The sequence below is a fragment of the Patagioenas fasciata genome, chromosome 6, assembly GCF_037038585.1.
Source record: "Patagioenas fasciata isolate bPatFas1 chromosome 6, bPatFas1.hap1, whole genome shotgun sequence".
Lineage (NCBI taxonomy): Eukaryota > Metazoa > Chordata > Aves > Columbiformes > Columbidae > Patagioenas > Patagioenas fasciata.
Window position 1 is genome coordinate 16,191,293 of NC_092525.1, and position 21,419 is coordinate 16,212,711.

Consider the following 21,419-nt stretch of genomic DNA (forward strand, 5'->3'; position numbering starts at 1 on the left):
CCCCATGGAGAGGGGCCCCCCATGGAGAGGGGCTCCCCACAGAGGGACCACTGCACACCCTCTGAGTCCAGGGGCTGTACAGCCTGATGGGGCTGACACTTTTCTGATGTCACCCCACCTGTACTACCTTCTTGTAGGCAGTGCGGTGAGAGACAATATTCATCATTTAATGATCACTTATCTTGATGGGAAATGCAAGTTATATCAGTCTGGAACCCCAAGACCTTAATTGCATTTATTGCACTTGTTTTCCCATTTCAAGCTTGCAGAACTGCATATGTAAATATGTCAATATTTCTGTAAATATTTCTTTAACCATCTTCTGCAAGTCTGCTGTGATTTTCACATATGCATTTTCTAGGGAGAAAACACTGAATCAGAGCATTCAGTTGGTGAATCCGGGGAGTGGCACCATGCACGGGGTTTGTCTGGTGCCTCTGTTCTAAATGACAAAGCGTTTAAAAACAGATGCAGTGTGACGCACAGAGAAAAAAAAAGAGGGGGACCTGTGCACAGCTTCACCTGGGTTAGCTAATCCTGTTGAAACCGTGATTGTGTTTTGATAATAGCAGGCATTTGTGATCAAAATACTCCTTATTTTAGTGAACTGAGGACAAAACGGGATGCCATCACTTCCCTCAGGAGCGTGATATATTTTATGAAGGAGACGATCAATATGTTTTTGAGGATGGCAACATTTCATTCACCGACTTGAGAGATAAATGCAGCGACAGCTTTAATGCAGCATCATGTGCCTTATCTCTGGTTTGTGTTGGGAAGATATCTGTTGACACAGTTATTTAAGTCTGTATTTTAAATATGATTTGGAGAGAGAGTGATTCAAAAATTTTCTGTGACCCGGTGAAATCTGAACTACTTATTGCAAGGCAGAAAGTATAATGCTTCAATCAAAATAACAGCTTGGAATGCGTTTTATTAAACGGAGTTCATTTAATATTGCCCCAGAGTGCTGTGGATTTGCAAGCACATTCTTGAATTTTAAATTTCATATCTAGGTAATAGGAGTGAGGGGAAAGCGGTCATTTGTAACATTGCACACTTCGGGCAGGTTCTGATCCCCTGCCGTCCCTGTGTGTATCTGCCAGGAGTGGCAGGTCCCTGGGTCTGGTCTGTCATTCTGAGCTGAAGATGGTGCAGGGAAAACATGTATTAATAGATCCCGCACAGAATGCTACATAGAATTCTGCTGTATTTTACTTTCTCATCACTGCTCTATTTCTGTAATATTTCTGACGTGGGTGTGTTTTCAGTGGGAGAAAACAAAATCTAGTTCAGTCTCAGTGCAATCAAAGAAAATTCTGTCTAAATGATGCTACTGAGGGATGCAAAATAGTGGAAAAAAAAGTAGATTACATGCATAAACTCTGGGCGTATTTCACTTGTAAATGTTCCTTGATTTTTGTTAGCAATGTTATGAAAAAAGAAAAAAAAGAGGCAGATTATAAAAGAGCAGTATTGTTGGCTTAACATTGATATAGAATTGATCATGGAAAGCGAAAACTTCTTAGAAAGCAATGGAATCCATTTACATCTCTATTAGTGGAAAATCGTGGTAATTCCAAGCAAAACAGGTTTTTCCAGTCCAGCTGTTCAGTATTTCAGGAGTTTCAATGGCTTCTACCGCCAGAACGTAGCAAATCGCAAGAACCCGTTTTTCTCTTCCCAGGGTGAGTGAGCGGGTCGGGCAGAGCGGCCCCGAGCGCCGGGCGAGCAGCACTGGGCTGCGGGGTCGCTGTGTCTGCGATAGCTGCTGTACTGGCGATAGTCCCTGTATCTGCGATAGCTGCTGTGCCGGTGATAGTCGCTCCATCTGCGACAGCTGCTGTGTCGGCGATCATCCCCGTCCCTACCGGGAGCGTTTCCAGCCCCGCGGACGGGCCGGTGTCCCCGCGGATCTGTGGCTCCGCGGGCCGGGCCGGTAAAGGAACAGGAGATGGCGACATCAAACCCCCTCCGTGGGGAATGACCCCAGAGGATTTCAGTGGGATACACCGAATGCAGAACGTGCGGGTTTATGCAGATGTCAGCGAGTTACAGATACCGGCAGCCTCAGCTGGAAGTTCCAGAATCACTAATGAAACTCTTTACTGCAGAACCGGCTTACGGACATTTCTAGTATCAAAATCACAAGCACCATCAGTCCGACACTTCACATTTTCTGAGGCTGCCGGCGCATTTCACGTACTCCGGACAAATGTGTTATTGCTGGAATTCCTAATACACCAACACCGCAGTCCTGCCCGCTGATGTCGCTGCGTTCCCTGCGGGTCAGAGGGGGCTCAGCCGGGGGCTCAGCCCGGGGAAGCGACGGGGCGGGGGAGCGAGCGGGAGGGACGGGGAAGGGACGGGGAAGGGACGGGAAGCGAAGGGGCCTCCGCGGGCACAGGCGGGAGGAATCCCGCAGGGTCTCTCTGAGGGTCTCTTTGAGGGGGGGTCCCGCAGGGTCTCTCCGGGCGGGTCCTGCAGGGTCTCTTCCGGGGGGGGTCCCGCAGGGTCTCTCCGGGGGATCCCGCAGGATCTCTCCGGGGGCTCCCACAGGGTCTCTTCGGGTGGGGGTCCCGCAAGGTGTCTCCGGGTGTCCTGCAGGTCCCTGCTCGGGGGGCTCTGCAGCCAACCGCGCTCTCACGTTCCGCGCCCCCAGCCCGTGTTCCCGGCCCGTGCCCCTGCCCGCCCAGCAGCCCCCGTACTGCAACAAAAACCCCGAAATAAACCACCCGAAAGTGTTGAAAACTTGGGAGTGACTAAAGGAACAGAACAAACATCTGTGAACCTGCACTGTACACATTATTGCATTTCCCGTATAATGTTAAAATGCTGTAAAATTGTACTTAAAAGGTGCTTATTTAGAGAAACGAAAAATCCCGTTCTTTTACACTTAGAAGCTGTCACACGCTGTCAGCTCAGGTTGTTTCTGACCCCGGCCGCACCGCACCCGTCCCTGCAGCGCGGGGATGTGGAGCAGCAACAACCGGCAGGTTCGGTCCCGGGGGGGCTGCCGGCCTGGCTGCCAGCGGACAGGGGGATAGCACAGGTAAACAGGTAAATTCTCGGCTTTTAGGAGTCTTCTTCAAAAAATCTAATTACAGTAACTATAAAACTTGATTGCAGTGTTCTTTGAGGAAAGGAATTATGTTATTTTTGATAAAAAATTCTATTGGTTTTGAGAAAAACATTTTTCAGAAAGAGAAAATGAAAACAGAATAAGGTTTGTTTGTGGCTTTTTGTTTGTTTTTGTTTTGTGGGTTTTTTTAAGGGGGGATTGTTTGTTCCCCCCCCACCCCCAAATTGACCAAAGTATTGTATCTGTTCAGTTACCATAGACAAACTGCACCAGAGAGCAGAATAAAAGCTTATGTAAATTTCTCTATGGAATTCGGCTATTGTTCTCTGTTTTTTAAAAAGAGCTGAAGATAGCCTGTTCTTGATGTCCGAGTAAAATAGTTATCTGCTGTTGTCACACCAGAGCTGTCAGGTTTAATACAATAATTCTTACAGGCTTTCTCTTGGTGTAAATAAATTAAGCAGGCAGCAAGGAAACTTAGGCATGTGATTATCTATTTTTAAAAAATACTCAAATTGCCTTTCAAAGTTTCATTTAAAAAATGCACAATGTGCTGCACTGGTGTTATTTTCAACTGTTGGTAGATCAGAAGTTAAGCATTCTCCTTAATATCACATTATGTAAAATCAAATTGACAAGATATTGTAAAATAATTGTGTATTTTCAGTAAACAAATTATGGAAGACCTTCTAAAACTCTAGTGTGTGAGATATTTAATAGTATAAAGTTATTTTTTAAAACTGAGACTAAATTTTATACAATCGCATGCTGTTAAAGGCACACTCAAGCAAAATGAAGTAAAGCATTAATAGGGGTGATGGCTGAGAACCGGTACCCAATCTGTCCTGAGAGTTTCACTCAGTGTGAAATTGCGATTCCCACTGCAAGCTGATGCTGTGACTGTGCGGTTCTTGTCAACCGAGTCAAGCACCTACATCTCAGAGGAAGAAGCCTTTTCAAGCAAATACTTGTGCTTGTGACACTTGTGATTTCCATGTAAAGAATTGTCTCGGTGCATCAGTTCGGTGACTCCCAGGCTGAAGTGCCTCTGGACGCCGGTTTGAGCACAACTGGCTGAGGTTTGGCTCTGATGTGGGGATTGCAAAGTGATTTTCTGGTATGGATGCTGAATGTTTTGGGTGAAAAAGGTCATCAGAGTGAATGGATACATCTGTCTCCACAGAAACAGCTGACTGCAAAGTGAATTAACCTGCAATTTTAAATGTTCTGATATGCTAGCATAGCAAAAGCAAATATGAAAATTGGGCTGCAAATATGCTGTCATTAATTAAGTGGCTAAGCACACATACTAATGGTAAAGATTTGTCCATTTTAGGACTCTAGTTGCTTATCAGTAGTTTTTTCTTGTGCAAGGAACCCCAGAACCTCCTTTCCAAAGGCTGCTGCCTCCTGTTGCCTGCTGCTGAACAGTGCAGTTAAAGTGTAACAGGATTCGTTACAGGAGCTGGAAATAAAACACAGCTTGACACAGTTCATCTCAAGGGAACTTGTGACACTTGGGTGAGGCTGGGAGAAGCTCGGTGAAGAAGAGAAGCATGTCCCGGTGAGGCTGCAGAACCAAGAAACAACCTCAGCATCACCCTCTGGAACCTTGTGGGGGGTGAAAAATCAGAAAAACCTTGTAAAAACTGTTCAAAATTTTAAGCACCGAAGTAACATGTTTCCCCAATATTTCACTGAGGATCATGCCACTGTTTATTTTTCTTGTTGTAGGGTCTCAGGTGGTTTTTTTTTTTTGTTTTTGTTTTTTTTAACTGTACAAGGCCCCTGACAGTCCTCAATAATTGGAGTTAACAGGTATAAAGTAACATGTTGGCGATAGTTAGGATAACCTCTCTAGGTCAAGACTGTCAAAAAGTCTTCCTGAATTTGGCATAATTTTTAAGAGGAACATGGGATCGTATCACACATCAGTTCCTGACAAACTGTATTACTAAGAATGTAAATCCTGTACATGCTGTTACATACTGTAAAGGTTTGAGCCATTATTGTAGATTTTGGATTGAATTAAAAAAGAGACAGAAAAAGAAAGTAAGAAAAAGAGAAAGAAAAAAGACAAAGACAAAGACAAAGAAAAAGAAAAAGAAAAAGAAGAAAATGAAGAAGAGAAAGAAAAAGAAAAAAGGAGCTTCCCAAAAAGTGCTGTAGTTGCATTGAGCACCAGGAAAAGGCCTCTCTGTCCATAGCCCCCAGCTCTGCCTGTGAACACACACTGGGGTCCTGATTTATCCCCCAAAGTGGTACCCGTGACCCCTTGCCCACCTCACACAGACACACTGGCGACTGTGGGTGCTCAGGAGTTATTGACCTTCTCCGAACGCTGGGACAGGACTCCTCTGTCTGAAAACATGGACTATGAGCCAGGGTTGTAGCCTGATCTGGTTCTTCACATCTCTGCACTTGCAGCTCTGAATTTTATCTTCCTGCCTGTGATACAAGATCACAGCACTATGAGTTGTGTGGAACCTGCTGATGGTCATTAACCATCGCTGCTAATGGAGCAGAGCCAGGCATTATTAGGACTGCAGAAGATGGTTCAGATTGTTCGTCTTTTAAAAGCAACAGCTGTCGCTCCACAGGCGGGAGCCGCCCATGGGCAGTGAGGAGGGACCTGCAGGATGTGGGACGGGGACAGCCACCAATGGCTTTGCCGGCGTGTCTGTGTCCCTGTGGGATCCCTCTGCCCCTCCACACTGAAGCAGAAGTTGCTGTTGTTGATGGAAGATTTGGGGCTTCACCCCAGTTCACAGAAATGTGGTTGTGCCTTGGAGATGAGGGTCTGAGGAATCCTTTGGTTGTGAAGGTTTGAGGCCACCCCCGGAGGGTGACTCACCATATGTGGCAGAGGCCTCAGCCCTGTCCCCAAGGAGCTGTGGTCACCACAGTTTCCACGGGGACACTTAGTGCTCCCACTGCTGCGCCTGTGGCTGCCTGAGCCGTGGGACCCCATCCTGGCCCCACACTCCACTGTGTCCCCATGCCACAGGAAGGACATGGCAGAGCTGCTGATGGTGTGGGCAGCCCAGGGCAGCAGCTTCACCTGGCACCGCCACCACCTCCTCGCGAGGGCAGACCCGCACTGGCCTCCAGCCCGTGCCACAACCAGGTGCCAAGATCCTTCAAGCCACCAGGAACAGGATGAGAGCAACATCCCAGACTGTTCAGGCTGTAAGTCAGTAACATGAACAAGCAACACAAAAGGCTCAGGTTTATTTTTTTTGGCATGCCTGCTACTGAAAACACAGCCTAACACATCTCTCAGAATCTATTTAAAGTCCCCCATTACTTTCCCCTTTGGCTGCCACCTAGTATGTCAAATTTTTACAGTTGAATTAAAATGTCCCCAAGATATAGGCTTATGTAATGGAAACAATGACCTGTGTGAACTGGAGTTACTGTTCCAAAGAAACCATTTCCTTCAGTCAGGGTCTTGTGTGGTGCGAGCAATCACTCAGACCTAGAGGGAAGTGCTCAGAATTCATTGCTGCTAAGGTTTACAAATCCACCATTTTTCTGAAAAATACATGAGTATGGAGTGACGTTTTCCCATGGTGCAATACAGGAATGCACAAACAATCCCAGTTTTAAATTTTTTATTGCATGCCAGTGGTCCTTGGCCTGGTAGAACAAACGCTGCTGCGGAGCTGGGCTGACCTGCCCAGCACTGGGAGCAACGCGGCTGCTGCCCACACTGAACCAAGCAAGAGCTGGTGGAAAGGTGCAAACAAATAACACACAGAACACACGAACACAGCGGGGCCGGAGCCTGACACAGCAAAGCGCAGCAAAGCGGCACCGGCTGTGCGCCCAGTAGGATCCTGGCCGCTCCAGGCTGGAGATGCACAGAGCAGGACAAGCTGCTACTCCTCTGTCCAGCCTCACACCAGACACTGCTCCTCAGCTGACTCTGTGGCTTTGTGTTTGAAAGGGCCATCAATACTGCTGCACACTGCTTTCTGGAGTTCCTACAGGGATTAAAAACCTCCAAGGATAACAATCCAGCTTTTAGTTTCTCTGCTCTGCAAAATATCAGAGGGTGTAAACCCAGCATTTGGAAGTGAAATGCTGCCGTGGAGAACATGGACAAAGGCTGCAGCAAACCAGTTATTTCTGTGGTAACTGACGGAGTAAAAGATTGTTAATTCAACAGTGCTGTTAAAAAAATCCCAAAACATTCTAAGGTTTTGTTCTCTGTGCTTCTGTGGCATTAAACATGTTCACAGTTCTGTTCAATTACCTTTTTTCTGGTAAGGGTCCATGAGAATGTTACTACTTACAGCAGTATTTATATCTCTTACAAAGAGCATTATTATTCAGTTCGCAATTTGCTTTCAAACGTCTTAGTCTGCTATCATGATTTCAGCAAAAATAGCCAGACTGCTTTCTGCACCATCCTGGGGCTCCGATTCTGCATTGTGATCCTCTGGAGAGGTCCGCACACCTTGCTCTTGCATGGTCTTTCTCTTTCTTCTGTGAACGTACACGGAGCGATTCTTCCCTGTTTCCTGGGAGGACGAGCTGTTTGCACTGACAGCAGCGTTCAAAGCTGACTCTAAGCGTTCGTAGAACCTACAAAGAAACAATTGTGTAGTTATTATTTTTGTAGGTGTGCTTAGGATCTGCATAACCACTCTGACAAACTACTGCTTTTGTAATACAATCCAAAGGTGTTAAGAGAAGAAAATCATTGCTAACATTGAAATGTTCTAGCCACTTCTGGAAGAAAAATGAGAAATACCAGCATGCGTCCTTGTGGATGCCATGCCACTTCTCTCTGTAAAGCTCAGGTTAGAAAGCAATTAGGGGGATGTACTCACATGCCATTAAGACCCTGTTAACCTGACAACAGAAACCATAAAATGGTATCAGGTTAAATGTCTGATAAAATATGGTATTAATGGTCAGATGAACTGCTACTACTAGCAATTACTGTTAAAAACAAGGAAGATTTTGGAAAGGAACTGGTCTCAATACATGTTGGTGTCTCTGATCCTCTTGGGCTCCTCAGCCCAGTCTGTTCCCCAGCTGGAGATGCATGTAAACACCCACCACCTTCAGAAACCATCAGGTTTGGACACTACACAGAGCATTTAGTGAGGTAAAGTCTGTGCTGCAACCTGAATACTTCTGAAACGGTTACTGTGTTAAGAATAACAAATGCTGCTATAATATCATTAGAAAAAGCAACTCTACTCAGTAACAAAGACAGTCTGCAAACTCATGTTGTTTATAGGTTTTTGCTTAAATAGTTCATAGTCTGCAGACCTCAAAAAGTAATTGAAATTGTATCTGTATTTTAGACTTTGGGGGGGTCCTATGCCTTTTTCACTTTTGGATTTAGATGTCATGAACAGGATTGGTGTAATCTAACAAACCTGTTAATCCTCTTGATGTTTTCTTCCATTTTCTGATTAGCTACATGTATCAGAAATTCAATATATTCTTCAGAGACCATCAACTTCCCCTTGTGGCACAATGGAACTTCTAAGCAATGAGTGCTCCGGACAGCCTGCAAACACACAGAGAATGATTTATCTACAGTAAAGATTTTTGGTTTAGGAAGGTTATTTAAATAATATGGGAATTCATTACAGGAAAAAAACCAAGCAAACACTTATCCATACAATTGGTTAGTTTGCTGTCAGCTAAAGCAGAAAGGTATTTCTTTGCTACAGCATACCCTGTGATAGCTGTCGATCATAGTGCAATTCAGATCTTGGCTTGTAAAAAAAACGGGATTAAGAGTAACGACATGATCTTGATACATTCCTTACAGGTAAGCAGAAAAGTTCTTACCATCATGATTTTTCCTCCTCTGCCAACTGTAATACCAGAGTTCCTGAACCCAGAATCGACAGCCACCGAATGCTGCAGAACAAATAAATGTCTTAAACGGGTCTCACATGCTCTTACAGCAAGAAATAATTATGGATGGATTGCAATGCAGCTTATCATCTCAGTCTTGCAAAAAACTTATTTGAAACCATCTCCCCAAATTAATGCAATAACAGTTACAATGTTAAAATGATCAAACCCACGCAGTATCACAAATGGTGGTTGGTTTTCAAAGCACCACAGTCACTCTCGGTTATCAGATCCCAGCCCGTGGGGTCAGACAGGCCATGAATGTTCCTCTGGCCATGATGTGTTCTATCTGCAGAGCTGGCAGCCAGGCAGCACTTCGATAGCCAGCAGTGCTATAAAAGCAGCTCATCAAGTCTCCTGCATTAACGAAGGAAAAACGGCACCAGGCGTCGCTCTCCAAGCCGCTCTGGAAGCAGGAAGTGAAGGAGGGGAAGGTGCTTTCACCACAGGCTGGGCACCAAACCAGCGCTCCCGGCCACAGCACCTGGCCGCACTGCAGAACGTCTGCCTGCTGCAGCTCCAACACCCATAGCTGAGGAATCCCGCTTTCTAAAATGTAAAGCAAAATCTCTGCTAATGTGAAAGCTGTTTTCTTCATCAGCTTACTTCTCCTACCCTGATTATTAAACATACAGCACACTTGGGACTATTCTCAAGTGCTAAAGCTTACTCAGGAGCCAATACTTTTACTGTTCCAGCACGGAATAGGACAGCACTGTGACATGGTTACTGATGTACATTTACCAGAAGCTGAGCATCTTGCAGCTCTTGACATTGCACATGAAGAACAAATGGTTCAAACTTGAGCACAACGTCACCGGTGGCTTTCTCCAGTGCTGTCATCTGGAAAACACATCAAAATGTTCACATTAATACTGCTAGTGCACACTTTTACCACAAAAAAAAAAAAGGGAGAAAAATAAAATAATAGTTAGTCAGTGTGTGAAAAAAGCATTAAAAGTGCAGCAAATGAGTTCCAAGCAATCAGGTTTGTTCTGCTGCTTTTGATTTGTTCATTGCTCGTAATACATAGAAATTCCATTGATTCCCATGATTCTGTTTGCTAAACTGATTTGGTTTGATAGAAATTCCTTGCAAACCTGAAAAAGTGCACTCCCCTGTTTATTTCTTTGTGCATTCAAACGCACCTGTACAGTCCGTGCAGCATGGAACAGGACTGCTGTGCTGCCAGCACAACAAACCTCAGAATTTTTTTCCCCCTAAATTGTCCTTTAAAATCAAAGGCATTTAGTTTCTGAAGTACATTCCTCAACTTCAGAAAACTTCCTGAGGTTCAGCAGATTAAATTCACAGCCTAACATCCTCGACCACATTTTAATCCCAGTTTAAGTAATAACACATAGCCTACTGTATGAGAGTTATAAAGATAAAAAATTCAGAGGTTGAAATTAGAGGTATAAACACACAAGACAAGAAAAAATAAAAGTAACTTCATAATTATAAAATTCAATAAAAGACCTTCAGAGACCTGCCAGCAGACTGAGATGCTAGCGGCAATTCTTCCTGCGCTTGCGGAGCGCAGACAGCCAATGTTCTGCATGGCTGTTACCATTTATCTGCTTTTCTAGGCTATTTTTTATACAGGAAATCTTAAGGGCCGATATGAGACTCTTCCTTGCAGAAAGGTCCCTTCGAAGCAGTTATATTACTTACTTCATTGTATCTATTTGCCCCCCCTTATTTGCCTTTGCTTGCTTAATTCACGGTACTAAACCAATTGCTATGTTAACTTGAGAAATTGCAGCTGTTTTCCCAGACTTTGTTGTTTTGTCTAGCTCTCCTCGTCTTCCCTGTAAAATGAAAATATTCAAGCAAATCTTCAGGAAATAATCAAATTCATATGCTTTTTATAGACACGATGGCATAAAAGGAAACTGCTGAAGCCAATGGTCTCTCTTTTAAACACTTAAAAGTATTTAGATGTATTTATGCAGCATCTCCTCCGTAAATGTTCTTATTTAAGTTGAAAGCAGATCTTTCTGAATGGTTTCGCTTGTAATTTGTGCGCCAGATTTTAAAACATGCCCAAGTAACCACAGCTGTGCCAGTGCTGATGAGGAACAGGAATGACGGACGCTGCAGGACGCAGCGCTGTGCAGCAGGACCTCAGCTCACGGGTCTGGCACTTGCGTGGGAGAATTGTAAATAAATAACAAAACAAATATACTATGTTCGTATTGCTGAGGTTGATGTACACATTGAGGTGAAATCATCTGACAGCTGAGAAGCACAACACACAGCATCCTGACTTCCCTTCTCCTTTCCTAAATACCGCACTAGCAAAGCTTTATCATAGAGTATAATAGTCTAAAAATTAATCAAAGACATTTTTCTTACACTTGCAATTCATGCATTAAAAAAATGCAGTCTACCTATAAAGGGAAGAGGAAAAATCAAACAATTTCCTCTCATAAATCAGTAACAACCTACTGTGTCCTGCTCAGCCTGAAACTTGCTGATGGAAATCTCCACAAGCTCCGCTTTGCTAGAACACATACTAATGAAGGCAAATAGTTTGGAGATTTTTTTTTTGTGCATGTCTGTGAATGTCTGCATAGGCTAAAATGAAATATGGACTGAATGAGAGAATATTTACCTTGTAACTGTTGTTGGGGACAGGCAAAGCAGAGAGATGCACACACAGAGCAGACTGTTTTGAAAGCATACACCCCCCATTATTGTTTTATTTAATTGCAGGGGACTTTCAGATACTAAATTAAAAATGCAGTAGAAGAGACTCACTGTTACAGTAATTCCAGGTGTAAACAAAATGTTAGCATGGCAAACTGGGCTGAAGACAGTTTTAAACTCAAGACAGTGTTTTTAACTCAAGACAGCTGTAAGGAAAGGGCTTTGAGAAAAATAAAGTAAGAATCACTGTATCTTAGATTTTCAGAAATTGTTATTTGAAAGACAGTCTTCTGCTGCAGAAGCAATAGAAATTCCTGATTTCTTGCTAAGGTATTGTGATTGTGTGACTCCAGACAGTAAGAAAGAACCCAAGTTTCATACTAGCTGCATTTGCAACTATATAAGGAACCTGGTATTAAGCTTAAAACCATTCTCTTCAAAGCAGGTCTTAAGAATTTATTAAGTAGAACACGTAGAGAGATTTTGAAATTAGAGTGTCAATGCACCTCAGTAACAGGAATAAAAACCTCAAAAAGCCTTTATATTTTCCATGAGGTGTTTCCCATGGCATCGGGCACATTGCACTGAACAAGTACAAAAGCCGTACGGCGTTGTCCTCTTACCACGTCGCCCTTGTCACAGGTCTCATGTGTCACCAGGAGCCACGTGCAGTTCTGCTTCTGGATCCCGGCGTCCTGCGAACGGGAGAAACGGTTAAAGCGGCACCGAGACGGCGGGGACCGATCCCGCTCCTGCAGGGGCAATCAAGCCGCTGTTAGAAAAGCACATTTTCAGAAAGTACACAGACACATTTACAGCACGGCGGTTCGGACCCGGCTGATCCCCATTACACCGTAGACACCGCCGGGCCGGGCGGGACCCGGTACCGCACTCACCGCGGTGCTGCCCTGCGCCAGCACGATGCGGCCCGCGCAGGAGCTGGTGGTGCAGAACCGGGCCCGCCCGTTCAGCAGCCGCACCACGGGAGCGGCTCGCTCGTCCAGGCCGCCCCTCCGGCTGCCGTCCGGCCGCGCCAGCCGCTGCGCCTTGTGCCGCCCGAACGCCGCCATCGCCGGCCGTGGGAACCCGACGGGAGCCGCCGCGGACAAACCTCCGCACGCGAAGGCCGAGGGCGGAGCGTAGGGCGCCCTTTGCCTCGTCCGCCCCGGCTGCCCCCGCCCCGCCGCCTCTCGGCCGGGGCCGCTGTCCGGGGCAGGAGCTGCAGAGGTACGCGGTGCGCGGGGGGCTCCCCGCGGGCTCCGGGACCCGGTCCCGCCCCGGGCAACAGGACGGGCCGCTGCCGAGCGGGGAGGCGGGGCTGGCGGCGGGGCCGCGCTGCCCGTACCGGTCGCCCCCGGTGTGCGGGGCTGCGCTCCGCGGGCCGAGTAGACACGGACCCGCTGCTTCGGGCCCTCCGGGCCAGCGGGAACGCAGAACCTCCAGCAGCGGCTGCGCGGCTGGCGGGGCGTGTCCGGACCAGAGGGGCGTGTCCGGCGCGGGGCGTGTCCGGCGCGGGGCGTGTCCGGCGCGGGGCGTGTCCGGCGCGGGGCGTGTCCGGCGCGGGGCGTGTCCGGCGCGGGGCGTGTCCGGCGCGGGGCGTGTCCGGCGCGGGGCGTGTCCGGCGCGGGGCGTGTCCGGCGCGGGGCGTGTCCGGCGCGGGGCGTGTCCGGCGCGGGGCGGGGCCAGAGGGCGTGCCCGCCGGTGCTGCGGGCGGTGTCTCCGGACGGCACGCCCCATCTCCCCAACCCCGGGCCCCGCTGAGTTGCGGAAGCGTCTCCCTCCGGAGCAGCCGGTGAGTCTCCCGGGAGACGGCCAGGCCAGGCCCGTTTCATCCGGCCGTGCCTGCTGGCGGCGGGGCGCCGGCCTCTGCTTACCGGCCGCTGCTCTGAGGCGGGAGCCAGGAGCAGTCGGGGCCGCTGTGCCGGGCTGCCCTCCCTGCCCTGCCCTGCCCTGCCCTGCCCTGCCCTGGGCTGCCAGGCTCGTAGCTGCGCGCCGTGTGTCCGGCAGTTCAGCCCCCACCGGCCGTGCTCTTCCCAACCCCTCCGCGCCTGCCGTGGTTGCTGCCCCCTCTGTCTGTGGAACTTCTCCCGCGGGGTGTGGGTGTCCGAGGGACCCCGGGCTCGGAGGGGCTGGTCGCGGCTTCTCCGCCAGCTCTGCCCGCTCCCCCCGGGCGGTTCCGGGGCCCCGCCGCTGTCCTGCCCTGAACCCCGGCCTGGCCGCTCCCCGGGGCTCCCCCAGCAGCAGGACAGCTCGCATCGCCTCCACCTCACCATTTCACCAGAATGTTACAGGAAATTGTCAATGTTTTTCCCTAAAGTACTGTCCATTTCCACATATGTGATAGCAGTGTAGTGTTTACAGGAGCTGCTGTAGAAATGCTGCTGCGGATAAATTATTTGCATGTGATTCTCTCAATACGCATAAAGGCCTGCAGGTGGTAGGGCTAATTTTCTGCCTTTTGCAAGATTTGGAGAAAAACAAACAAAATTCTCCAAAACAAAACAAACAAAAAAATCTGAACATTTCGGTCAGGAGTGAGGTTCTATTTAATCAGTTCCTTGACAGGTGGTTGTTTGATTTCTTTAGTTTGAATATAAAAAATAAATTTTGAAGGCAATACAAAATTATTATTTTGGTTTTTCCCTGCAGATATTCTGGTTGCTATGGCAGCCACAAGAAATATGATGAGAGCCGTCAGAGTTTTTGAATTTGGTGGCCCTGAAGTGCTTAAACTCCAGTCAGATGTTGTAATTCCTGATCCAAAAGGAAATCAGGTATAAAGGAGTTCTGTGAACTGAAATAGTGATATTGCATGATAATAGATACACTTGGAACAGAATTAAGAATACAAACCAAAATTTTTCATCTTCAATATGTAGTTTTTGATCAGTGTGTACTACCTGAGACATCGCATTTTACAAATACGGGCTTTTTGCTATTATTGGAGCTACATATTCCATGTAAAGGATTTTCTGAAAGCAGCTTCAGTTCAACGCTGAATTTTTGTGGATTCTGTTTAAGAATTTAGTTAAAATGCTGTGATAGTGTGCTGTGAGTTCAAGTTCTAAATCTTTTAAGTTATTACTTAAGAAGCATCTTTTCCTTTAGGTGTTGATTAAGGTCCACGCCTGCGGGGTGAATCCCGTGGAGACATATATTCGCTCTGGAAGCTACGCTAGAAAACCGGCCTTACCTTACACCCCGGGCTCAGACGTGGCTGGTGTCATCGAGGGCGTTGGGGAGCATGTCACTGCATTCAAGGTATTTATACATTGGGTTTGATTCACTGGTGGTTGTTGGCTCCCCTCTGTGTGATTGCCACGCTCCTGTTCTTGGTGTTCCTGCTCATAATTGCGTTATCTGTTTGGGGTGAGCGCACTCAGATTTACTTAGATTTACTCAGGGGGAAAGTCTTTGGACAGGAGAAGAAAGTTATCAGTTTGCTAAAAGATATCTGTGAAATTAATTTAGTTTTAAAATCTGTTCTTCCTTTCAAGTCACTAGACTGTTGGTTTTAGACAAACATTAAAATGGTAGTACAATTGTGTTGGAAATGCCTGTCTCGGAATTTTTGTAAGTGTTGTGCGAGAAATGAGAGATTGTTGCTGGTAGCAAGAATCGGCGCCCAGTGAATGGAATTTGTTAGTGTTCAGGTTCATTAAGGCTAATATTAATGAGACAGTAGGTTTGTGTGTTACACCGGAGAGCAGGGGTTATAATTATGACACTTATATCTAAATATATGAAATTATGTGGTTTGTGTTGCATTGATTGCATGTATTAGCATTTATAAAATCTTCTCTGTGACAAATATAACTGGTTATTTTTTAATAAGAGCTGTTAGAAATAGCCTAAACTTCCCTGGACTGGTTCTTAATGTATATTATGGAAAAACTAAGGGAAATGGTGAACTTCTGTACTTTCTTTCCCTCTTTTCTAGAAAGGCGACAGGGTTTTTACCACGGGCACGGTCTCTGGAGGATATGCAGAGTACGCCCTTGCTGCCGCTGACAGAGTCTTTCCTCTGTCGGATAAACTGGACTTCAGGCAGGGAGCGGCGATTGGAATACCTTATTGGACCGCTTATCGCGCCCTGTTCCAAAAGTAAGCTGCCAAATCTAAGATTGTGCATTTTGCCTTTGAATATTTAAAATATTGAAGCCCATATTTTCATTGTCCTGTAAAATGGGGGGAGATCAATGAGTGGAAAATGTTGAAAACACTTCCGATGAATTTGTTATGCTGATGGAATTGTAAGGTAATTGTTACATAGAAGTCAGTGGCTGTATTTTCCTGTTTAGTGTTTCTTCTAGAAGGAAAGCCTGGAAGGGCTTCTTTGATAAAAATCTTGTAATAAAATGTGTAGCTCTCAATACTCATAGGTATTTTGGTGAGGACGGGGAACCTGAACTCCCTGCAGCACCACAGCCTGGGTGGGAGAGCTGGGAAATTATCAGAACCGCTATGATGTACTTAGGGATCTGTAACAGGCGAATATCTTGAGCTGAGGTTATACCAGACTGTGACTTGCTGCTAGCTGCGTACTGACATAATTGCGTATTAAATTCATAAATGATACTGTTTGTTTTGCCACCTTGTTTCCCCAAAGAGGCTGATTATACCTGTTTAGCCATAACGTAAATTGGAAATAATAGTGTGTGTAAGATGAAATTTGATGTCAGTATCTGCAGTCCGATGCTTGGTGATGAGGTTCCGCAATCACGACGCCAATATTTTGTGTTTCTCTGTTCAGAGGACGTGCCAAGGCAGGGGAGAGCGTGCTGGTGCATGGCGCAAGTGGGGGAGTAAGTATTGGAGAAGGCAAGTGATAGAACTGCTGTTCTCTGTCACTGCATCTGCTTTTGTCATTTATAGTCACATTTATATCAATTAGTGGATCAACAAAACCAGGTTTTTATTTCTGACACCTTAGGATGCTTTTTTCTTAGAACAAACCCTGTTACTCCAAATAACTATGAAACTGCATGGGTGATTGCGTAAGGCTGCTAACAGAGTGTCACATAATAAACACATTTCTGCTGTCGATATTGGCCCAGCAGCTTTACAACTGGCTTTCTTGAGATAAAACTAATAGCAGAAAGCTGGAATTTACAAATATGCACAAGTTGTTCTCAGCTCTCTAAGATCCAAATCACTTATTATGGCTTAAAAAAAAAGTTTCCATGCCAACTTTTTAACTGGATAAGTTCCAAGTTGCTGGTAGAATATATAAAATTTAAAATACTAAGAAGGAAAGAGTAAAAATACTTTATTTTTGTTCCCTCAGGTGGGAATAGCAGCATGTCAGATTGCCAGAGCCTGTGGTTTGAAGGTTCTGGGCACAGCAGGAACTGAGGAAGGGATGAACATGATTCTCAGAAATGGCGCTCACCAAGCATTTAATCACAGAGAAGCTAATTACATTGATAAAATTAAGGTAAGCATGTATCAGGGCTAGGTGATGCAGTGGGTATTTTTCTTGCTACCAAAATGTGAATATTTTTTTGCAGAAGTTCTTAAAGTAGTTTTCTGTAGGAGCAGTAGCGTCCTGCCTGCTCATCCCTACCCAGCGTTGCCAGGCTGGCTGAGCTGAGCTTTCCTCACGGGCAGTGGCGTTTACAAACTCTCACATTCCAGCAAATTCTGATGTGGCAGCATATCACAATTCAGCACATGAAAATATGCTGAAATTAAATTTCTTAGCTGTCAGCCTTAGTACAAAGGTCGCACTTTAAGATCTAACCAGTAAACTGTAAAAGGTATGTTATCTGTAGCTTATGAACCAGGTGGTACCCAGGGAGTGATCTGAATACCGCGTTGTGTCCTGTTAGGAATGCACCGGGATGAAAGGAGTGGATATAATCATAGAAATGCTCTCCAACGTCAACCTCGCTGCTGACCTGCAGCTGCTGGCCCATGCAGGAAGGGTCATGGTGAGGATTTTCATCACTGGCTTTATTCTGTGCATTTAGAACGCAATTCTACAGTCCTAACTGGAACTGTCTTTGTGACAGGTTGTGGGCTGTCGAGGTCCTGTTGAGATAAACCCAAGAGACACCATGAGCAAAGAATCGAGCATCATTGGAGTTAGTCTGTTTCTTGCAACTGAGGTGAGAAACATTTTTATTTTACAGAATGTTTTGTTGGCTGATTCCAACACCTCTCTACTTCCAGTTACAATTGTTTGTAGGGATGAAAGCATAATTTCATTGCAAATAACTTGTTTGTTCATTCCTTTATGTTTTGATTTAATCTCAGGACACCAGAAAATACATTTGGGTTGTGAAATTCAGTTTAATGCTTGCTTAAATAGTCAATGGTTTTCTAGAATGCAAAGGCCTTGTGGTAAATGCTGTCTTTATTACGTGCAGGAGGAGAGACAGGAATGTGCAGCGGCACTCCTTGATGGCATAGCAGCGGGCTGGCTGAAACCCAGCGTGGGGTCCGAGTATCCGCTGGAGAGAGTCGTTAAGGCTCACGAAGACATTATTAATAGCAGCGGTGCCCGAGGAAAGATGGTGCTCCTTCCATAAAGTCTTTTTCCATTGATTTTGTAGCTGTTCTAGCTGCACCTTCGCTTATGTGATTCATTGAACGTATGTTGTAAAACATACTTTTGATCAGGTGTGACGGTAACAGCAAATTCTAGCGTACATTAATTACATTAACTGATTAACAATCTGTTTTCTTTTTGTAATAAGCAGAATTGTGTATACTTTAAGTTTTGTACCTTTTTTGGCTGATGTGGGAAGAATGAATTTTCTCTGGTGTGGCCTTGGGAGCAGGAAAAGCTGATATCTGAGATCAAATTTGGTATTGTGCTCTATGTGGAGCTGTATTGAGGCCAATGTACGCCATGCAAAATCAAGTTCATTTTATAAGCAAATACACAAATGTGTAAAACTAATCATTGCATTAACTAGGAATCTGTAAATTCTTTAGCCACAAGATTTGTCCTATTCATATTTTGTCACCTTATTTGCTTGGAATAAAAGCTTTTACTGCCAAAGTAGTTGACTCTCCAGCTCAAAAGATGGCCAAAGAATCTCAAATGGAGCTGCTGGGCAGCAGAGACAGTTTCATCTTGCTGTGCCTGGCCTGATGTCTGAGCTGGAATATCCCTGTTAAGCCAGAGGGACCATAACTCTGAGTGCTGGTGTTTGCTGATTTGCAGCCACTCATGTTGGCAGAAGCAGTTGCTACTGTGATGCTAAATAGCTGGGTAGTGAGGATTTCTGTTCTTCCTGGGACCATTGTTACACCTGGATCCCTGGCTGGAATGAGGAGAAGAGGCTGCGCTGCTCCCATGGGTGCTGCGAATTTGTTAGTTCATTCATTAATGTGTGTGCATTGCTGTCTTGTTCCAAATACAATCCAGTTAAGGAAAGACAATTTCTTTGATGCGTTGACTTTGTACACCCGAAATACTATTTGCTATTACAGGCGGTTCTGTTTAATGATATAATTCTCTAATGAACAGAGAAGTTATCACTTGCAGAAAAGTTTTCTCAACTTAAGGATGAGGTTTTCTGTTCCTTTGCGGAAAAGTGAGGCCTTATTAACCAAACTTTTTAGAAGTATTTTTGGCTGTGCAGGTTACTTGCTTTTTAGCATTTGGTATGGATTCATATGGAGCCCTACTGTCGTAAGTCAGCACGTGTTCTCTGAGTCCGTGTACAGTTTCCTCAGGTGGTAACTTCATCTACCATTTTCAAGGTTGTGATGTTTTTCTGAACAGGCATTCATTTCTACTGATGTTTTGCTTAATCTAAACTAAGAAAATAATTGGTAAAATCTTTTGAAATGTTTGGATTTCTCTTGTTTGTGACTCCTTGTTAAAATACTAAGATAAGAGAGGGCCCCACAATCTGTCTCTTTATAAACCTCTTGATCAGATCTCAACATTTTGGTTTAGTGGTTAATTGACCACGATTGTTGTGTGTGTGGTTGGGAGAAATCAAATCCTGACACTCCGCTTGTCTCTAGACTCTGAAATCAATTAATTATTTTACCTGCGTGTCCTCTGGGAACAGTTGCCTTCCTTCAGAAAACTGGACACTGTTCATGGTGAACTGTTGCTGACATTTGACTGTTGTTATAGTGTTTGGCAGATGTGTTTAAAACAAACAAAACCCCTAGGCCTGATCTCTATGTTGGGTTTTGTTGTTGTTTGCTTGTTTTTTAAATTGGACTTGTTGAAATTGCAATATTTTCCACGCTTGTAGACATGTTAGAATATAAATACTAGGTGTACTAAAAGAAGTGGCAGCAAATTCTCGTCTTCTTTCCACAGAAGGCGTTGCAGGTGGTAGCATTTGTCACCTGTAAGATCGTTCTTGCCAGTGACTTGTCCTTGAAGCAGATCAGGAATAGCTGGATCATTAGAACTGGTGCAGTGCCAGCCTGTTTAAATATGTCTCAGAAAATATCCAGTTACAGTTAACGGTGGATATGATTGTGGAGAGGATGCGCATATACAGAATACACGTTTTCTTTATACATTTTATGTTTTTAAATATTTAATTATTTTTAATTTGGCCTTTGGTCAGAGGGTGTTGTATGAATGAGAGGCTTATGATTTCCCAGGACTCCTTTCTTGCTCATTGCTGCGTCTGCGTCGTAGCTGGTGCTCAGTGATGGAATTCAGCGCAGTTCTGCCTGTGTCCACATCACTGCTGCCAACAGGGGTTGTGTTTGCGATGGGGTTCCTCACCAGAAGGTGTCAGAGTGGTTCTGTTTTGATCGCAGGCTTCTGCTACTGGGTAACACTGTTCACGGACACCGGTGTCCAGGGCAGGGAGAAACCTCTTGGCTGGGAACGTTCAGCTGCTGTGGCTCGTTCCTTACAGACCTTCTCTGTCAGTTTCTGCCCGTCTTTCAGCTGGATCTGGTTTGTGCAAGATCCAGAGAATCTCTCAGCCTGGAGAGCCCTCAGCTCTGCTCCTTTTAGGACGCGCTGTCCCCTGGGCAGAGCAGACAGGGCTGGAGGAAAAGGATGAGGATCAGAAAGTTGTTTATTTGTGAGGAACTTGTCCTGATTTAATTGGGGGCTTCTAAAGACGTGGTTCCCCCTGGTGTCTGTATGGTGCTGCTGTGGGCAGTGGGAGGGGACACAGGTCCCACTATGTGCTGGGAAGGGGACACAGGTCTGACTGTGCTGGGCTGTGCACGGGCAGGCAGGTTTGGGGGTCAGCATGTGCAGTTGTGCACACACCACGGTCTGGGAACTCCTGCTGTACGTGATGCTGAAATGGGAAAGCAGCTGCTATTTGTTAATTTCATTGTGCCCCAAATAAACACTGCCTACATCTTCTAGTAATTAAAAGCACTCCCTCTCTGTTCTAAGCATGTGGTCCCGTGTGTTGCTGGCTTTGTGTGCTCCGATGTGATACAATAAATTCATGAGACTTTTAAGTACAGGGTTGGGAAGATAAAAAACCAAGAGGATATTGATGTTCTTGATAATTGTTTCCTTTACAAAAGGCAATTCAATATCCAGTGGAGGTAGACTGTGCCCAGCAGAGCTGGGGCAGTGGAAGTCCTATAGCATTTTGGCTCAAGTGCCTCAGAACGGGCCGGCTGTCCCTGCTGTCCCTGCTGTCCACCGGAGGGTCTGTGCTCTGCGCCTTGTACTGCGGCCCTGGAAGCTCTACCTGCGTGTTTGTGCTTCAGCTGGAACTCAAGTGAAGGAAAAACAGGAGCATCAAAGGGTAATTATGTCTCCTTTGAGTAAATCTACAGATCACTGAAATGCAAACCTGGACTGGTAATGAAAGAAGTGAGGATGGCTATTTGAAAG

General features: G+C 45.6%; 2 protein-coding genes and 1 long non-coding RNA gene across 5 annotated transcripts in view; 2 read left to right on the forward strand and 1 right to left on the reverse strand.

The window, feature by feature from the left end:
* The window catches only part of LOC139828266 (uncharacterized), a 57,387-nt gene extending 55,131 nt beyond the window's left edge, over window positions 1-2,256 (forward strand). The window contains exon 3 of the long non-coding RNA XR_011739680.1: window positions 1,688-2,256. This is a non-coding gene — a long non-coding RNA (uncharacterized lncRNA). The remainder of the gene's footprint in view (window positions 1-1,687) is intronic.
* Window positions 2,257-6,679: 4,423 nt separating this feature from the next.
* TYW3 (tRNA-yW synthesizing protein 3 homolog) lies at window positions 6,680-12,725 on the reverse strand. Of its 2 annotated transcripts, none has more exons than XM_065842285.2 (6): window positions 12,517-12,725; window positions 12,244-12,315; window positions 9,713-9,811; window positions 8,900-8,971; window positions 8,479-8,612; window positions 6,680-7,672 (listed from the first exon to the last, which is right to left on the reverse strand). In XM_065842285.2, exons 1-6 carry the CDS (start codon window positions 12,688-12,690, stop codon window positions 7,444-7,446), a joined length of 780 nt encoding a protein of 259 aa, XP_065698357.2. In that variant the 5' UTR covers window positions 12,691-12,725; the 3' UTR covers window positions 6,680-7,443. The 2 variants fall into 2 exon arrangements, with proteins under 2 accessions (XP_065698357.2, XP_071666144.1); XM_071810043.1 differs by having other exon boundaries at window positions 12,244-12,372.
* A 41-nt stretch (window positions 12,726-12,766) lies between these two features.
* CRYZ (crystallin zeta) lies at window positions 12,767-19,424 on the forward strand. Of its 2 annotated transcripts, none has more exons than XM_065842283.2 (9): window positions 12,767-12,847; window positions 14,270-14,394; window positions 14,729-14,881; window positions 15,561-15,724; window positions 16,374-16,425; window positions 16,908-17,057; window positions 17,452-17,553; window positions 17,635-17,730; window positions 17,992-19,424. In XM_065842283.2, exons 2-9 carry the CDS (start codon window positions 14,284-14,286, stop codon window positions 18,151-18,153), a joined length of 990 nt encoding a protein of 329 aa, XP_065698355.2. In that variant the 5' UTR covers window positions 12,767-12,847; window positions 14,270-14,283; the 3' UTR covers window positions 18,154-19,424. The 2 variants fall into 2 exon arrangements, with proteins under 2 accessions (XP_065698355.2, XP_065698356.2); XM_065842284.2 differs by lacking the exon at window positions 12,767-12,847 and adding an exon at window positions 13,309-13,412.
* Window positions 19,425-21,419: the final 1,995 nt, after the last annotated feature.

Coding starts and splice junctions, on each gene's coding strand:
- TYW3 (XM_071810043.1), bottom strand. CDS start 12,690: ATGGCGGCGTTCGGGCGGCACAAGGCGCAGCGGCTGGCGCGGCCGGAC. Junction 9,812..12,243: donor CCTGTGACAAGGGCGACGTG/GTAAGAGGACAA, acceptor TGTGTTTTCCAG/ATGACAGCACTGGAGAAAGC. Junction 8,972..9,712: donor TGCAAGATGCTCAGCTTCTG/GTAAATGTACAT, acceptor TTTGTTCTGCAG/CATTCGGTGGCTGTCGATTC.
- CRYZ (XM_065842283.2), top strand. CDS start 14,284: ATGGCAGCCACAAGAAATATGATGAGAGCCGTCAGAGTTTTTGAATTT. Junction 15,725..16,373: donor TATCGCGCCCTGTTCCAAAA/GTAAGCTGCCAA, acceptor TTCTCTGTTCAG/AGGACGTGCCAAGGCAGGGG. Junction 17,731..17,991: donor GTCTGTTTCTTGCAACTGAG/GTGAGAAACATT, acceptor TATTACGTGCAG/GAGGAGAGACAGGAATGTGC.